The 15,593-nt window shown below is 41.1% G+C and overlaps 1 protein-coding gene across 1 annotated transcript in view; it reads left to right on the top strand.

Moving 5' to 3' along the window:
- Positions 1–15,593, top strand: part of MBOAT1 (membrane bound glycerophospholipid O-acyltransferase 1) — a 112,419-nt gene that overhangs the window by 86,359 nt on the left and 10,467 nt on the right. The window contains exons 8-12 of the mRNA XM_082664173.1: positions 1,396–1,588; positions 6,108–6,211; positions 8,182–8,246; positions 10,345–10,477; positions 13,015–13,166. Of these exons, the coding sequence (XP_082520299.1) occupies positions 1,396–1,588; positions 6,108–6,211; positions 8,182–8,246; positions 10,345–10,477; positions 13,015–13,166 (647 nt within the window). The remainder of the gene's footprint in view (positions 1–1,395; positions 1,589–6,107; positions 6,212–8,181; positions 8,247–10,344; positions 10,478–13,014; positions 13,167–15,593) is intronic.

Raw genomic sequence — 15,593 nt, 5'->3', positions numbered from 1 at the left:
TAGGTGGTTTTTTTAAACAACATTTAAATTTTAATCTGAAGTGTATTAACCTCAGATTAGTCAACATGCGCTTAATTCACTGAACTTTACAAATATGCTGAATTTATCCAGATCAAATATCCTATATTTAAGGGAAATCTGTAATTAATTGAAGGGATGGGGAACATTGGAAAGGGAGAAATTGAGGATAATTTAAATATTTTTAAAGTGCTACCATCAGGCAGCATTAAGTATTTGAAAATTTAAGTGATTGATTAATAAAGCATGCATTTTTGGAGAGTTTTGACACATTTGGGTCCTCTGCACTTTATGATTTACTTAGATGTCTCAGCCCCAGCGGTTTTATTGACATAATCTACGAGTGAGGTCACCGTGGCTGGGAGACATCAAAGTAACCACAGGTGTTTCTAGGGAGTATCTGTCACAGGAGTGCTGCGTTTCACATACTTGAATTTGGAAAATAACATTATTAGAGAGTCTTCACATCACCCTCCAAGGAGACTCTCGCATTTTTTTGTGCCCAGAGAACATGAAGCGGTAAGGTTGCATTTTGGCTAAGGACACACGGATGGGAGGGGCTGGCGCACACAAGCTGCTGGCCCCTCAGCAGTGTCATCATAGTTAAGCGTGGTGCGCACTGAACGGGGAGCCCCGCACTGCTTTCAGCCCCTTGTAAGTATTCACGCACTGAAACCCCAAGCCACCCTCTGGGGGAGGTGGTACTGCTATCCCTATGTTACAAGTAAAAGAAGTCTGTTTTTATAAAGTTGGGAACTATAATTCTGTGGATGTTTGGAATGTCAGGGGAACCAGGCAAAATGATTCCATCCAGAGGAATTGAAAACCTCTGTATAGCTTAACCCCAGAGCAGACTACATGTAAACCATCCAGAAAGGTTTTCTAAAGCTTTCTACTACCTGCCCACGTTCTGGCTCAGACATGTCATCATGTGCACATAATCCTTCCCAACTAAGCCTCTGTGCCCTTTGCTGGGGATTCAAACCCATTTCCTTGGCTCTGCTGGCTGCGGGACCGCAAGGCCAATGGTTCGTTCTTTCTGATGGAAGATCGCCACCCTGTAATGTTACTGATTTCTCTTATGTTTTGGGTAATAAAACCAGCTGCCCATTGTTGGTAGAATGTGCCGGTAAACGTTTTCTTTTGTTTTAGATCCATCCACCTCAGGTGTCAGAGGTGTATTCTGCCTCTAAATATAGCACATAATGCCCATCACCCACTACATGCCCTGAGGAAGAATGCCTTTTGCCACTCCTTCTAGAGAATATTGCCAAAGCAGCTTTGAAACGGCTTTGTTCTCAATGTGCCTTTGCTGAAATTGTTTTCCTCATACCAGTGTCTTCTGAATAGTTACCTCATTTTTCCCCCCATTTTCAGGGAGCCGTGATACACAAATTGTGCATGACCTTGGTGTCTCTCCTTTTGTTTTTGACGCTTACGAAGACCTTCCCTGTCACCTGCCTGGTTGACGACTGGTTTGTTCATAAAGCAAACTTTCTGACCCGACTCTGCTACTTATATGTGGTCATGCAAGCCTCGAAGCCGAAGTATTACTTTGCCTGGACGTTAGGTGAGTTTGTTGGAGGGTGCTAAATGAATGAGGGAAAAATGATACTCCTTGGACGGCTTGGCCAGGGCAGCATTTGGATCAGCTAATCTAAAAAAAGTCCAATGCGTGATGGAAGGCAGTTGAGCCAGGGTCACTTTCTACCTTCCGGAGTAACCCTCTTCTTTCCCGCCGCCCATAAACTCAATTATCTGTGATAAGGAGGAAAGAAATCCCGGCTGTTGTTATTAACAGACGTCACAACCTGGAAGCTGCTGCTTCTACCAATCCTACTTGGAAAGTTAGGGGAAAATTCCAGAATGATCTGGCTTTCTGGTAATTTTTCTGGCTTGTCTGTAATACAGGATATACACTGACTTAATTGTATCAACACACGTGCTCATTTAGGTTACACTTCTTTAAGAAATTGTTGGTTAAGCTTTATGCCTTAGAAAGAAACTGATTTCAAGTGACTTTTTTTTTTAAAGGTAGAAAGTTCAACTTAATTTGGTATTATCACACTTGTTTCCCCCCTGTGAGATAACTTTAGTCAATATTAAGGTTTCATCTCTTTCCTTTTAAATAATTTTAGACCAGAAAAGTTGAAACCTTTGCTAAAGTGAGCAGTAAACCTTCTGTTTACTTACCAAGAATGGTAAAGTATTTTGATAAGGCATGGTAACCGTATCTATTTCACATTTGGAACCCTTTCAGGAATGGAAGTTTAACACCTTAGCTGGCAGTGACCTGGGGCTTGATGTCAGGGAACAGTGACTTGGTTTATGAAGCCAAATAGATTATTAAACTCAGTTCCTAGTGCTTAGTCCATATTTCATAAGAGCACAGCACTTAACTGAGTTCTCTTCTCTCATTTCATGCTCCACGTTTATAGCCCCCAAATCAAGTTCGTAGCTACTGTTTTTTTCATTTATTATTTTTATTACGGTAAAATATACATAATGTAAAAGTTGCCATTTTAACCATCTTTAGTATACGATTTAATGGCATTAAGTTCATTCACAGCGTTGTGCAACAATCGTCACCACCATCCATCTCCAGAACTTTTCCTGAAACAGAAACTGTCCATTAAACAAAGCGATAACCCCCCATTCCTCTTTCTTCCCTGCTCCTGGTCCAAATTATTTTTAAAGGTCACAATGTTCAGAGACAAGTTCAGTCTAGCGCAGTATTTATGTTACGCTTGACCAGAGAGAGACTTCAGAGCTTTTCCAAAATTTGCCACGGGGGAAAGTTTGTTTCTGGTCCCATTCAGTTTAATTCAAGGAGTTTTTTTGTGGAGTACCAGTCTGTGTGCTATGAGGAACTCAAAGGTGAGTAAGATATCTCAGCCCTCAAGACCGTTACAGTCTGTGAGGACACAGACCTGTACACCAACCAGGCAATACACGTCAAGAGCTGCCCCAGGAGTAGGATTACAGAGGGGATGATGTATATGGACTGGTCCTTGGGGAGGGCTTCCAGAGTCTCCGTGTATCTGATTCCTTTTTCTGCAGATGCTTTATTATTGAAAAATAATTTCCTTCGTAGGTAGGCATTAGGCCTACTATGGATGGAATACTGGGCATATTTTTGTATGTGAAGTAGAGTTTTCGCTTTGCTCCAACCTTGTCTCACTCCTTTCCTAACCTCTACTTCTTCACTTTTCCTCCTTTTCTTTTCCCCTCTCCCTCCCCTTCCCGCTGCCATATTCTGTATCCCAGGACTTATGGGCTGGCTTCTGGAGTAAAGCAGCTCCTGATTTAAGGAGGAAAGAAAGGCCATGCCGTAGTCTCATAGGGAAAGTCTAACACGAGGTGGGTTGTGCTGGCGGGGACCTGGGTGGGGAGGGGCTTACGGGGCACAGGGGTGTCCGCCGTCAGTCTGCTCGTTGCGGAGTGACCCCAGATATTTGGAATAGAGGAGTGACCCTTTCCATGGACAGCTTTCTCTGTGGACTTAACTCTTTGTTCTCCCCCACTGCCCTTTCTTTATTGTTTCTCGTGGCTTCCGTAGAAACACTTCATTACTTTGGCCTCCATTTGAAGTTTGTTGTAGTTTAGATTGCATGGGCTGGTCTGAAATTAAGCTTTGTATTATTTATGAGTAAAGAAGCAATGAATAGTGTAACAGGGAATGTTTAAACTGCTTAACTGAATAATTGTTTTATCCAGCTCCTTCAAACACCATTTACATATAATTGATTAATAATACATGATTATAAATTTAATCCTTAAAGCTGGCCTCTTGATGAATCTCAGCTGAGTTGCACTGTGTAAGCCTAATTCTAGTTACCGTTTCTATGGAAAGAGTACAGCTATTTTCTTTGGACTTAGCATAGGAGGCTGGTTGGTTGTTTTTCTTCTAATTAGTACTAATGAGTGAGACTCAGTTTTAGCCCAGGCTGTGTTCTAAAGATCACAGATTCCAAAATGTGGGTGTCTAAATGAATTTATCTTCAGTCATATGTTAGAGCCGTGTACCATGCAAGCGAAGCCAGTTTTAGACTGGTGAAATTAGAACCTCTAACTGCTCTAAAGCAAAAACCAGTCTTGGATACAGGGGAGCAGAATGCGCTCGGGGGAGCAGGGAATTCTGACCTCCTCTAAATGCAGCAGTTCGGAGAGTCACCGCTTCTGGTTCTTACATTTATCTTTCAGACGACTCCTAGCCACTCAGGCTGCTGAACCGGAGTTCTAGTATTCAGATTCTAGCACTGTTTAACATTGAGATCACTCAGGTGGTAACATTACTAAGCTTTAGTCTTCTTAATAGCAAGATGGGGGTGGTAATAATAATGATAATAATGGTGGCAGCTGACCATTCTTGAGTGCTCACTTGGGCCAGGCCCTGTGTTATGCACTCTACATATGTTCAATTTGGGTTAATCCTTTCAACATCCCTTTAAAATGGGGACTGTTATTACATCCATTTTCTACTCAGGGGAATAGGTTTCTAGAAGTTAGACAACTCTCCCAAGGCTGTGAATTGACCCTGTTCCCAAGTGGAGAAGGGAACCCAGGAGAGCTGTCATTCCCACCCTGAACCACCACCTTGCTCACAATGGTGTGATTAAATGAGAAATGTCTGTGGAATGCTTTACAGAATCCTGGGAAAATAGTAAGGACCCAAAAAAAAAAGTCATTCTTCTTTTTTTTAGATCTGAGGCTGGAGATGGGAGAGGGAATTCCTGGGTTGCTATGCTGGTCCCAGCATGGTCAGCCCAGCCCTGTTTTTAGTTGTCAACACAACCCTCAAGGGCTTGTCCTCTCCTGGTTTAGTTTATTTCTGTCATTCACAGTTTGTGCCCACACATTTTAAAACTCTTGGTTTCTTAACTGGTACACTCTGCCTTTGTTCTTCTTTTTCTTTTCCACTGAGTTTCCCTCTGGTCGGCTTGGGAGAAAGACGTATTAGGACTCGGTACTTTTCCTCCTTTCTTCTAAAAGAAACCAGATCATTTTACAGTGAAGCTAAGAATAAGATAAGCGATACTAAATCATCAACGCTGCCAAAAGGGAAAGGAGGCATACTTAGAGCGGGTGATTTTTCTTCAGAAGTCCAGCTGGAGTTGGACCTGAACTCCCATAGAAATGGAATGAACACAACTAGCGAAGGAAAGGTTTCTCTGAGCTCTCCCCCAGATCTCAGACTTTAAAATTTCATGAGTTTATTTTTCTTAGGAAAATATTCTAACAGACTGAACTTGAAAGAAGATAAGTGAAGAGAAAAAATTAGCCTCTTGGCTATCATAATACAACTGTGTTGATTTCATCAGATCTCTTTTTGAGTGTAAAAAATTTCATTAAGGAATTGAGTAGAACTGAATTACAGCAGGGGGACATTTTCATAGAGTTCAGTGAAGTGACATAACGGTGGACACAGGAGCTTTTGGACTGACTTTGTGGGTAGGGTGGCTTTGGTCATTGTGTCCACATGTGGCCTCTATGGCAGCTGGTCCCAAATTCACATCTCTAGAACCGTTCTTTTTCTTAGCTTCTAAATTTTTCTAACTGTATCTTGGCTGCCCCAACTGATATCCTACTGGCATGTCATGCTTAACAGGTCCAGAACGAGCTCCAATTTCTCTTTCAGAGCTGGTTCTCCTCCTGATATAATGATATCAGCCTGTGTCCCGCCATCCTTAATGACAGCTCTTGGACGGAGTCCCCTATATCTTCTGGTCTCTGAGCTTATATGTATTTTCACCTTTTTCCCTTTCTCCCCTTATATCCAGTTGGTCACTAAATCTTCCTGTTTCTTTGTTTTGCTTCTTCATTTCTCTTTTTTTCATTTTGCATTCTGTGAGCATCTAACACCTTCCTTCTTACTTAGCAGATGCTCACTAAATGCTAGTGAATGAATAAAAATGAATAAAAGAGCCCAAACTGATTCATAATGGTGCCAGGTCCTTTAAATTTATTTTGGTTTCTTTTCCAAGGAAACTCTCTCTCTTCATCTTAAAGCTAGACAGACATTTAGTATCTGTTAAAGCAGCAATGTGACTTTTGCTCCACATCCTAATGTGTTGTTTTAAAAACCATAGCTGACGCAGTGAATAACGCAGCTGGCTTTGGGTTCAGCGGAGTGGATAAGAATGGAAATTTCTGTTGGGATCTGCTTTCTAACCTAAACATCTGGAAAATTGAGGTGAGTTTATCATGCTTTTGAATCAAGCTGCCATTGTGAATAAAGCAGATGGTTTGCTGTGAGTGTGGCATCCACAGAAGTTTATCATCAGTGTGCAAGGAAAAGCTGCTATCAGGAAATGCTGGCTCCAGCAGGCTCGGGGACATTTTGTATCTTGGAACTTCTTTCCTTTTTTTTTTTTTTTTTTTTCTTTTCTTTTAAGGTGCCTACTTTCTTGGCAGTATTAATGGTTCAAGTAGTAACAACATACGAAAAATCTGGAAAAGAGCCAGGAAAATCTTTTTGTTGCTTACATTCCTGTCCTGTCAACTAGAAAGTACAGATATCATTTTCTCTTGTTCACATTCTCCTTTCCTCAGTCAAGGGTACAGACTAGCAGTTGTATTTCAGCATTGCCAGTGTTCTTGGTGGTTCCTTTGGAAACATTTGTAATGCCTTCGCTTTTAAGAATTGTAATTGGTGCACAGCTTTTAGGCCACTAGAATTTGTGTGGTTTTTCTTTTTCGCTGGCTTTGTTCTTGGACCACAGTTCTGGATATGTTTCCGTCTCTAGAGGTGGTCTCTCTGGGGCCCCATCCTTCTTGGTTCCCTTGGCATTGTCATCCCTCGGAGCTGAAAGGAATGCCAAGTCTTGGGCCCTTTTCCTCCTGGCAGCTGGTTGGGAGGAAGGGCATGATTCTCAACATACCAAAGTGTTGGTTCTCCAGCCACGTGACTCATGGTTGCTGGTGGTTGATTTTCCACCTGCCACAGGGCAGGCAGAGTGCCACTGGCGAGTTTGGGCAGAAAGGGGATGCCATATAGGGCAGGAAACCCGGGATGTGGAGACTGACCACCTGCCACCCACATTTGGTGGAAACTAGGCCTTCAGGGGACCTGTGTTCTGGGTAAAGGGCTGAGTTATGTATCTATTATAAAAGAAAACCAGAAGGAGAAAGTTTGTATTTCCAATAAAGTTGATATAGAGCGAGGAGCTAAAGGGTACCAAGGAAGTCCGACTTATTTAAGGCACCTTGAAGCTGTGGGTATAGCATTTTATCAGCCATAGAAGGTGTCTAAATGGATAAATAAAACTCCGTAGGGTTTTGACATTAAAAACTCATAGTACAAAAGTCTGTCTGTCTGTCCATCATTGGTCTGATATCTCTCTCCCTTCCTTCCAAACATATTACATTAGGCCAGTGTGTGGCCTAAGATTTTCTTACGGTTGAAACAGAAAACAGTGACATTTGCACTTTTCAACTTCGTTAGGAATTCTGGTTCTTAAATGTTTGCTTCATGCTTTCTACCACCAGCTTTTATTAAGTCTTTTTCTCTTCTTTTTTCTTTTGAATGAGAAAACCCAGTTGATGACTTATTTTGGAATCTCTCTTTCTCAGTGGTTGATTTACCTGCATCATTGCCAGTTGGGTGATATCTGTTTCCTTTTCTGTATTGTGACTCCTTCCTGCATAAAATCTCCTTACTATTCTAGATACAAGTGGAAGCACTTGAACCTGTGCTATTTGTAGAATAACTTCACCAGACTGACCTGGTTTACAGATGGCCACAGAATGAAAAGATGACAATTAAATTCAAGCCGTCTCCGTAAAGGCGCTAAATTCACATGATAAAACTTTTCCGGTGGCAAATCCCATTTTAGAGTATTTAGTTTTAAAATTCAGATGACTTAAATTTTGTGTTTCACCAGAATGGAAGGAAAACCTACAAAACGTTCCTTCAGTCGTCCTATAATTTGAAAATAGATTGAGAAAAATTGAGACTTTGTGAGCCAAGTTTTAGTTGCAAAGTAAATCTTATAAACCCCCGAAAATTTGACTGTGTGCAATGGAACAGCAGATCTGCTCCTGAGTCAGTACTCACTGTTGAAATAGCACGTCTAATCTGCCGCCAGGGAAATTCTGGGGAGGACTTTCCATTTCTTGGGGTATTTTTAAAGCTAATGATAGGTGTTATTTTCTCCTTTCTAGACTGCCACAAGTTTCAAAATGTACTTAGAAAACTGGAATATTCAGACAGCTACTTGGCTAAAGCGGTAAGGAAACCAAAAACGACCTCATTACTCATGGCACTGGGATATGTTTAGATGGGTGTCATTAGATGAACAGCGATAGTCTGCCAGTGGTAACCTCATCTGACACTTGTGTTTGGTATTAACATCTTTGCTGTGTAAATGAAAAAGTAGAAATACAGTAATTTGAGAAGGTCACAAGGTAGCATATTTATTTTACTGTACCAAATACTTCATACTGCCATTACTGTGTACCAGGTACTCATTTAATCCTCATAACGATCCCATGAGGTGTTGGTAATTATTATCCCCATTTTACAGATGAGGAAAGTGAGGCACAGAGGGGTTATGTAACTTGCCCAAAGTCACACAGCTTATGAGCAATAGATATGAGCCCATATCTCATAGATAATAGATATGAGTGTCTCTCCAGAGCCAGGCTCTTAAGCTCTATGATGTGCTGCCTCTTATCTAGAGGAGAGCCTATTGCTCAGATGTCATGGAAAGTCAGTGTCAGCATCAGATCACTGAAGATTGCTGTGTTTATTTTATCCCCCGTATCGAAAGCTTTATGGTGCCCCAAATGCTTGTGCTTTTCAACTTTGTATTTTTGTTGTTTCTCTGTCCTTTTGTTCTACACATTCCAAAATTAGAAACATTAGTTATTGTGGAACTAATGATATGCTATCCTTGAAGTGGCTAAGTTGAGCTAGTGAATATTCCTTTCACATGAGTGCAGGGAGAGTATAAAGATATTAAGCTGTTGATTCTGCTGTTTTTGATAAGTAGCATTTTTCATCAGTTAAAACATCGGGGTAAAAGAAGAGACAATGTATAATAATTCCAACAAAGTAAACTCATGCAACTACTCTGAACATGCAGTTTTTGAAAATTTGCCCTTAATGTTATTGCTATTCATTTTGCAAGTCATTTTAGCATAAACCTCTTTCTGTATATTGAATAATCCCAATGTATGGAGAGTCCTACAGTCTCCACTAGGAGTTTGTTCTACATAAACATTTTTTATGTGACTGAACATACATGTGGGCACATAAAAAATGAAAAAAAACTATTTAAAAATCATTTTAGAAAATGGAATATTTCATTCATACAAAAATACAGAGGGTAAGAAATAAATACCCATGCAAACTACCTCTCATTTCAAAAAGAAACATTACAAATGGAGTCCCATCCTGTGTTTCTTTCCTCAAATGCATTCCCTTTCTTCCTATGAAGAGAGAGCCATAGTCCTTAGTTTGGGTTTAACTTGGTCACTTTTGACAGCCCATCCAGGCTGGATTGGTATTAACTGTTGGGATTTCTGTTTTACTTTTCATCTGGGCCCTCTCATTTAGGAAGCCATGTCGTTGCTCCTATGGTGCCACTGGCAATCCGTGGACTGAATTTGGCAGGAAGTCCCCTGTCATGTTGTTTTAATAAACAACCAAGAAGCTAAAGATCTCCAGAGTATTTGCTGACAGTTTCTAGATTCTTACGATGTCCTCACTCTTTAAGGCAAATTCATGGATTGGAATCCAATAGATACTGAGGACTGAAGAAGCCATATAACTGACACGTTGATTTTGTGCTGGAGTCATGGCCAAGAGAGATGAGAAGGCTGCAGTGTTGATGAGTTAGATGACATTGGGGCCAGTGTGGAAAAGTAACTTAATTTAGACGAAATAAGGATCTCACTTCTAAAGACCCTGATTCTAAAAGTTTTAGTGCCAATGACACTTATTTATCCATAAGTATCCTGGTAGATTAGGCCATTGGTGGAATAAGCTTCTATAAGGCAGGAGCTCTCATTGGGGAAAAGCGACCACTCTTTTATTAGATATTGTGTGATGGGGTCCAGATCATTTAGTCCTATGGAGGTTAAACATTCATGCATCTTACAAAGGGATTGGACTGTGTGAATAGCCCATCTGGGAGTGTTTAAGAAAACTAGAGCTCAAAGCTGCTTGGATTGCGCTGCAAGTGCCTGAAAAGGGTGAGGCAGGCACCCCATCAATATTGGATCAAATGATTTCTGCATGATTGGTTCCAAAATGATGCAGGTGTAGGCGGAAGTTTCTGGTATGTTTGACCTGTGGCCCGTTGTACCTTCCTGTCTTCACAGAGTGTGCTATGAGCGGGTTCCCTGGCACCCCACAGTGCTAACCTTCATCCTGTCTGCCTTGTGGCATGGTGTCTACCCTGGATACTACTTTACCTTCTTAACTGGAATCCTTGTCACACTAGCAGCCAGAACGGTAAGCTCCCTTTGGCTGTGGGGTCTTTTCCTTAGTAATCGGATGCCTGTGTGTTTGTGTTTTAGGTCCCAGCAGAAGTGGTGTTGGGGGTGATGGTAGGAGTGATGTTTTGAAAAATCAACAAAAGTCTTCCCATTAGAGAAATACTTAAATATATTGGAACTTATGGTCATAAAATGGTTAAGCATTTTATTTTCATGTTACTTGCCGGGGGTGTATGCAAAACAAAAGGACTTTTAGGAACAATGTTTAGTGCCTTAAGAGATGAAAACATGTTTAATCATTAAAGGCTGTAAACATACAGTCTACTAATTACAGGTGACAATGATTATAACGTAGGCTCTGTAAAACTTCATTTTGCTTATACTCTACTTGATTTGTCTTTTCATTATCCTACACCTAAAAATAATTTGGTTTCAGAGCAACTGGAAAAATTGCAGCCATAGGAACTGTTCTCTTAAAGATTGCTCTCAGCCCTCATGTTGGATCCAATTAAATTAGTTTGTGTAAAGTCCTTTGTGAATTTGATAAATTTGGTTCTCTAGGTTTTGGGGGTAGCCCTCCGTTTGTCCTAGACTGTTCCTGCCATTTGCTGGCTGTAGAGCAAGAATAATAACAGAATTAAAAAATATGCCTGCCCTCAAAGAATGAGATGAACATGTATATAAGTAATTACAATTCACTGTATTCTGAATTTTATTTCAATACTTGATAATGATTTTGGCATTCCTGATTCAGGTGCCAAAAGCTTTTACTGAGATTTGTTGAGCTGTATTTTTAGATGAGGATTTAGGAGCCCCAGCACAGCTATTCACTCGTTCTTTTTTTTTATCTTAAAAATATATTTATTGAGTGCCTAGTACGTGCCAAGTACTGTGATGGGTACTGGAGAAAAAATGGAGAGTAGAACACATGTGGCCCCTGCTCCTGGTCTAGTGCTGGGAATAGAAATGGATAACTTCTTCATATTTGTTAAATGGAGAGACAGGTAGAGTGGGAATTTTTTTCCACTTCTTTTAGCTATTCACTGATTCTTGAATTCGTCTGTTCTATTAATATTTCAGGAGCCCTACTATATGCTAGTAGGTGCTGGGCTATTGCAGTGAACAAAAGTTCCTCGCCCATGGAATTTCTATTTTAGTTAGAAGAAGGTTTGTGGGGATACATGTGTGAACAAGATGGATAATTGATTATTCTGATTAGCACTCTTTAAAGTACATATTTTACATATTTGTGCATTGAAAACAGAAGACATTTTCTTTTCTCCCGTACATATACTGACTTGGATCACAAAACTAAAACACAGATGGGAGGACAAACTTGAACAAAGGCCAGAATTTTGTTAATACTTTCAGAGTATTATTTCTTAAGCTGTCTTTAGTTGATTTCAGTGGGTATAAAAGGATTAATTTATGTAAAGCCTCTTGGGTGACCTGGAAATGTTTTTCACAAATAAGTTAGGTAAGGGATGGAGGGGAGAGGGTTGATAGAACAGTATTTCCATTTTTTTTCCAAAAGGAGAATGAACTCAAACAGTCATGAAGTGTCTCAGGCCCAGGAAGTTACCTAGTAAAATCTCTTACATGCTTTTCAGTACTGCCCACAGATGGACCCCTAGCCTCTGTCCTGAGGAACTCAGAGCCTAGGAGGTGCCCTCAGCTTCCCAGGCAGCCCTAGGAAGCCTTTCCTGATTTGAGGCTGACCTACCTGTAAGCCTGCCATTGTTGCAGCTCTGTCTTTGGTTGTGGCTTCTGGAAATTAGGTGTCTTTCTGGAGCCAAATCTGTGTCAAAAGACCTACAAATGAGTATCCTTTGCCCCAGCATTTTCCATCTCAAAGAATGTTGTTTCCTTGTCTGGAAAATAGGCATACTGATGCTTACATGATAGGCCTGTGTCCTGGGAGAGTCAACAGAGATGATACCCATAAGGAATTCGCACAGGCTTGGCACACAGTAAGCACTCAATAAATGGTCGCTCATGTTATTATACTATTATATTATTACTGTTATTCAAAGAAAATAATTAGGAAACAGGGCAGAGACTTTTCTACAAGAGTATACATCACAGAATTGTTTACAATAGCAGGGGATAGGAGACTAACTTTCCCATAATTAAAATTGTATCATGAATATTTAATGACATGGAAAAACATTCATGCTATGTTACTAAATGAAAAAACAGGCTAAACATATTGACGCCACTGGAAACGTAAATATGGATATATATGAATATAAAAGGACTTGGAAGGTATGTGCCAAGTTTTTCAACAGTGCTTTTCTCTGGGAGATATTAAAGAAAAAAAAATCTGATTCTGCTTAGCTCTTTAAACATTTTTCTACAGTGAATGAACTTATATTTTTTTAATAATAAGAAAAACCATAGTGGTATTTTTCGTTGAAAATAGAACTCAGATGGTTGGTAGTTTTTAATCTCCTGTGTTCCTGAGGGGTATTACCTGCATGCATGGAGTAAAAGTTTCTATTTTTTGCATCCCCCCCCCGCCCCCACATCCACCATGACTTCCTCGGTGAGCAGGTGAGGAACAACTACAGACATTACTTCCTTTCGTCAAAAGCCCTCAAGGTTGTTTATGACGTAGTCACCTGGGCTGCCACTCAGCTGGCCGTCTCTTATACCGTCGCCCCCTTCGTTATGTTGGCCGTTGAACCCACCATCAGTTTATACAAGTAAGTTTCCACTGTTCTCGGTTGCTCTATAGTAAACTTGTCTGTTCTGTGTTGGACTTAGGAGTTGGCAAATTGAATCAATCAGGACTGACAATCTCTATGTACGCTTTTGATGGGAAAATGTCTAGAGAAAGCTTTAGGAGGAAGTGTCCGTCCTGGAGATGCCAACAGACGAGTAGTAATACAGTGAGCAGAGTTGACAGGTAGCCCTTCAGTCATGACTAATGTAAGAGATGCTTATGGCAATGAATTCTGAAGGGATGTATCCAGATTACAGACTCAGAGGGTGAGTTCGCTGCCCTTTGCCTCTGTTTCCTGGGGTTAGGCTATGTTGGAGGCCGTGGGGCACTCAGAGAGGGACAGAAGCAGGCCGCAGCTGGGGCTGGGTTCACCCTACAGACAAGAGGCCTTTAGGGAAAGGGTGTCTTAGGGAAAGGGTGTCAGGCCCTTATATTCAAACACCAGCCCTCCAGATGAACTGCAGACCTCTTTGTGCTTTTATTGTTTCCCTCTTTTGTTGAATTAGTCGTGTTTCTCTGCTCTTGGAGAAATGGTTACATGACCTCTGGCAAGTTATTAACCTCTTTTACCAGTGTTTTCTCAACTGTACAATGAAGGTAAGAATAGAATTCACCTCCAAGCACCTTTAGGTGTTAGGATTGAATGAGGCAAACGTGCAAGGGGCTCAGCCCAGTGTCTGGCGTGTAGTCTGTACTGGATAAATACCAACTTGTGTTCTTTACTGATTTGCAGAGACTTTTGCAGATTGAGTTTGGACCATAGCTACGGTCAGAAAAGTGGCTTAGAAATAAACATGCCTTATTGTACATCAGGGATTGGACTCGCTGGTCAGGAATGATCAAAGAAATTTTACTACTTGGTACAGGTATCAATGTCTAGGATGATTTTTTTTTTTTAGGTTATAGGAAAAGAAGGTAGAGGGAAGTACACCATGCTCCTCAATGAATTCTGTTTCTATAATGCCGGTTAGGTCACAGGAGTTATGTCCGTATAATATGGAAGTTGAGCTGGTTTATACACAAATTTTTCTAGATAAGGGATGCCAGAAGAGTGGAAAAACGATGAAATCTCCAGCCAAAAATAGCCCTCAGTTCAGCTGCTACAGCGGTAGGAGCCATGAGTGCCCGCCCAGCGCTGGGCTTCCTCTTCTCAGAGGCGCCCCGCCCAAGCTGCACCATCTTGGTTTACCTCCTCTGCACCTTCCCTCTGGGCAGCCCCACTTGCTCACAGCTCTATTGTCCTTTCTCTTGTCTCAGTGCCCTCTAGCCAGCATTTGCCCTTCATTATCTGGGACTTTTATTGCCCCCTGAAGCAGCCTTAGCCCGTTGAGCTATCTGCCTAGGCTGTCCAAGTTTCTGGCTTGGGTGTTCATTGTGTTACGAAGTCTCATAGGTTTTGAGTTGTCTGCTTCCGTCTTCATAGGTTAACTTGTAACCCTGGGCCCTTCTCTCCCTTTTCTTTGGAGGTGCCCAATCCCCTCCACACTCCCTTACTCTAGGGCAGAGAGCTGCTAGTGAGGAGATGACTTTTATAAAAGAAATGGAACGGTGAAATAAAAAATGTTCCGTTAAATCAGATTTTTAAAAAATGAGGTACTTGTTTTTTTATAACAGGCATTGAAACACATTGACTTGCATTCCTGAGTAAGATGGATGGGGCTGAGTGTTTCCCCCCGTGTTTGGAAAATCTAAGTGCCTATGAGGACTAATAAACAGGAACTAGAGAGAGACAGAAAAACCACCCTAGTCCTGGTGTTTTAAGCACATGATGTTGCGAGATGCAAGATTTTTTTCAGGAATATATGTATCATGTTTGTTGTAGCAGAAATGCCTGTATTTAACTCAGTACCATTTAATACCTACAGTGTGCTGGGCACTTTTCTAGAAGCTGGGGGATGGGATGGTGAGCAAAAGATAGAAATCATTCTTACTTCCATGGAGGAGATAGCTTGGTGGAAGTGACAGGAAATAATTGACAAATTTATAAATACCCACTAAGATCATACTCTGAGTGAATGGTACAAAGATTTATGAGAGCCTATAACAGGAATCTGCTCTTGGGAGGAAGCAGCGTTTGAGTCCTGGAGTCTGAGGGTGCTGAGAGTGGTGGATGGGACACTGTGGGTTGTGTTCCAGACCCAGGGAGCAGTTGTGATAGGAGGAAGCCCCGAGAAACATGAGTGTGGGCAGAATATAAAATCAATCCAAGGTAGAGAGTAGTGAGCTGAGAAGAGAAAAGAGTAGGTATCAGTGTCCCTGTTTATCATATATGGAAGTGGAGGCTCAGAGAGGGTGAGCAGTTAAAACACACACAGCAAGGCCCGAGTTTCAGATGCAAAATTTTTTTTCTTTTTTTTTTTTAAACAGCAAGAGCAGTAGTGCAGTTACTAAAAATTTCTCTAGGAGA

Source organism: Grampus griseus (genome assembly GCF_964374135.1).
Source record: "Grampus griseus genome assembly, chromosome: 10".
Classification (NCBI taxonomy): domain Eukaryota; kingdom Metazoa; phylum Chordata; class Mammalia; order Artiodactyla; family Delphinidae; genus Grampus; species Grampus griseus.
Note: the sequence above shows the minus strand (reverse complement) of the source record. Positions and strands in the feature narration are given on the sequence as shown.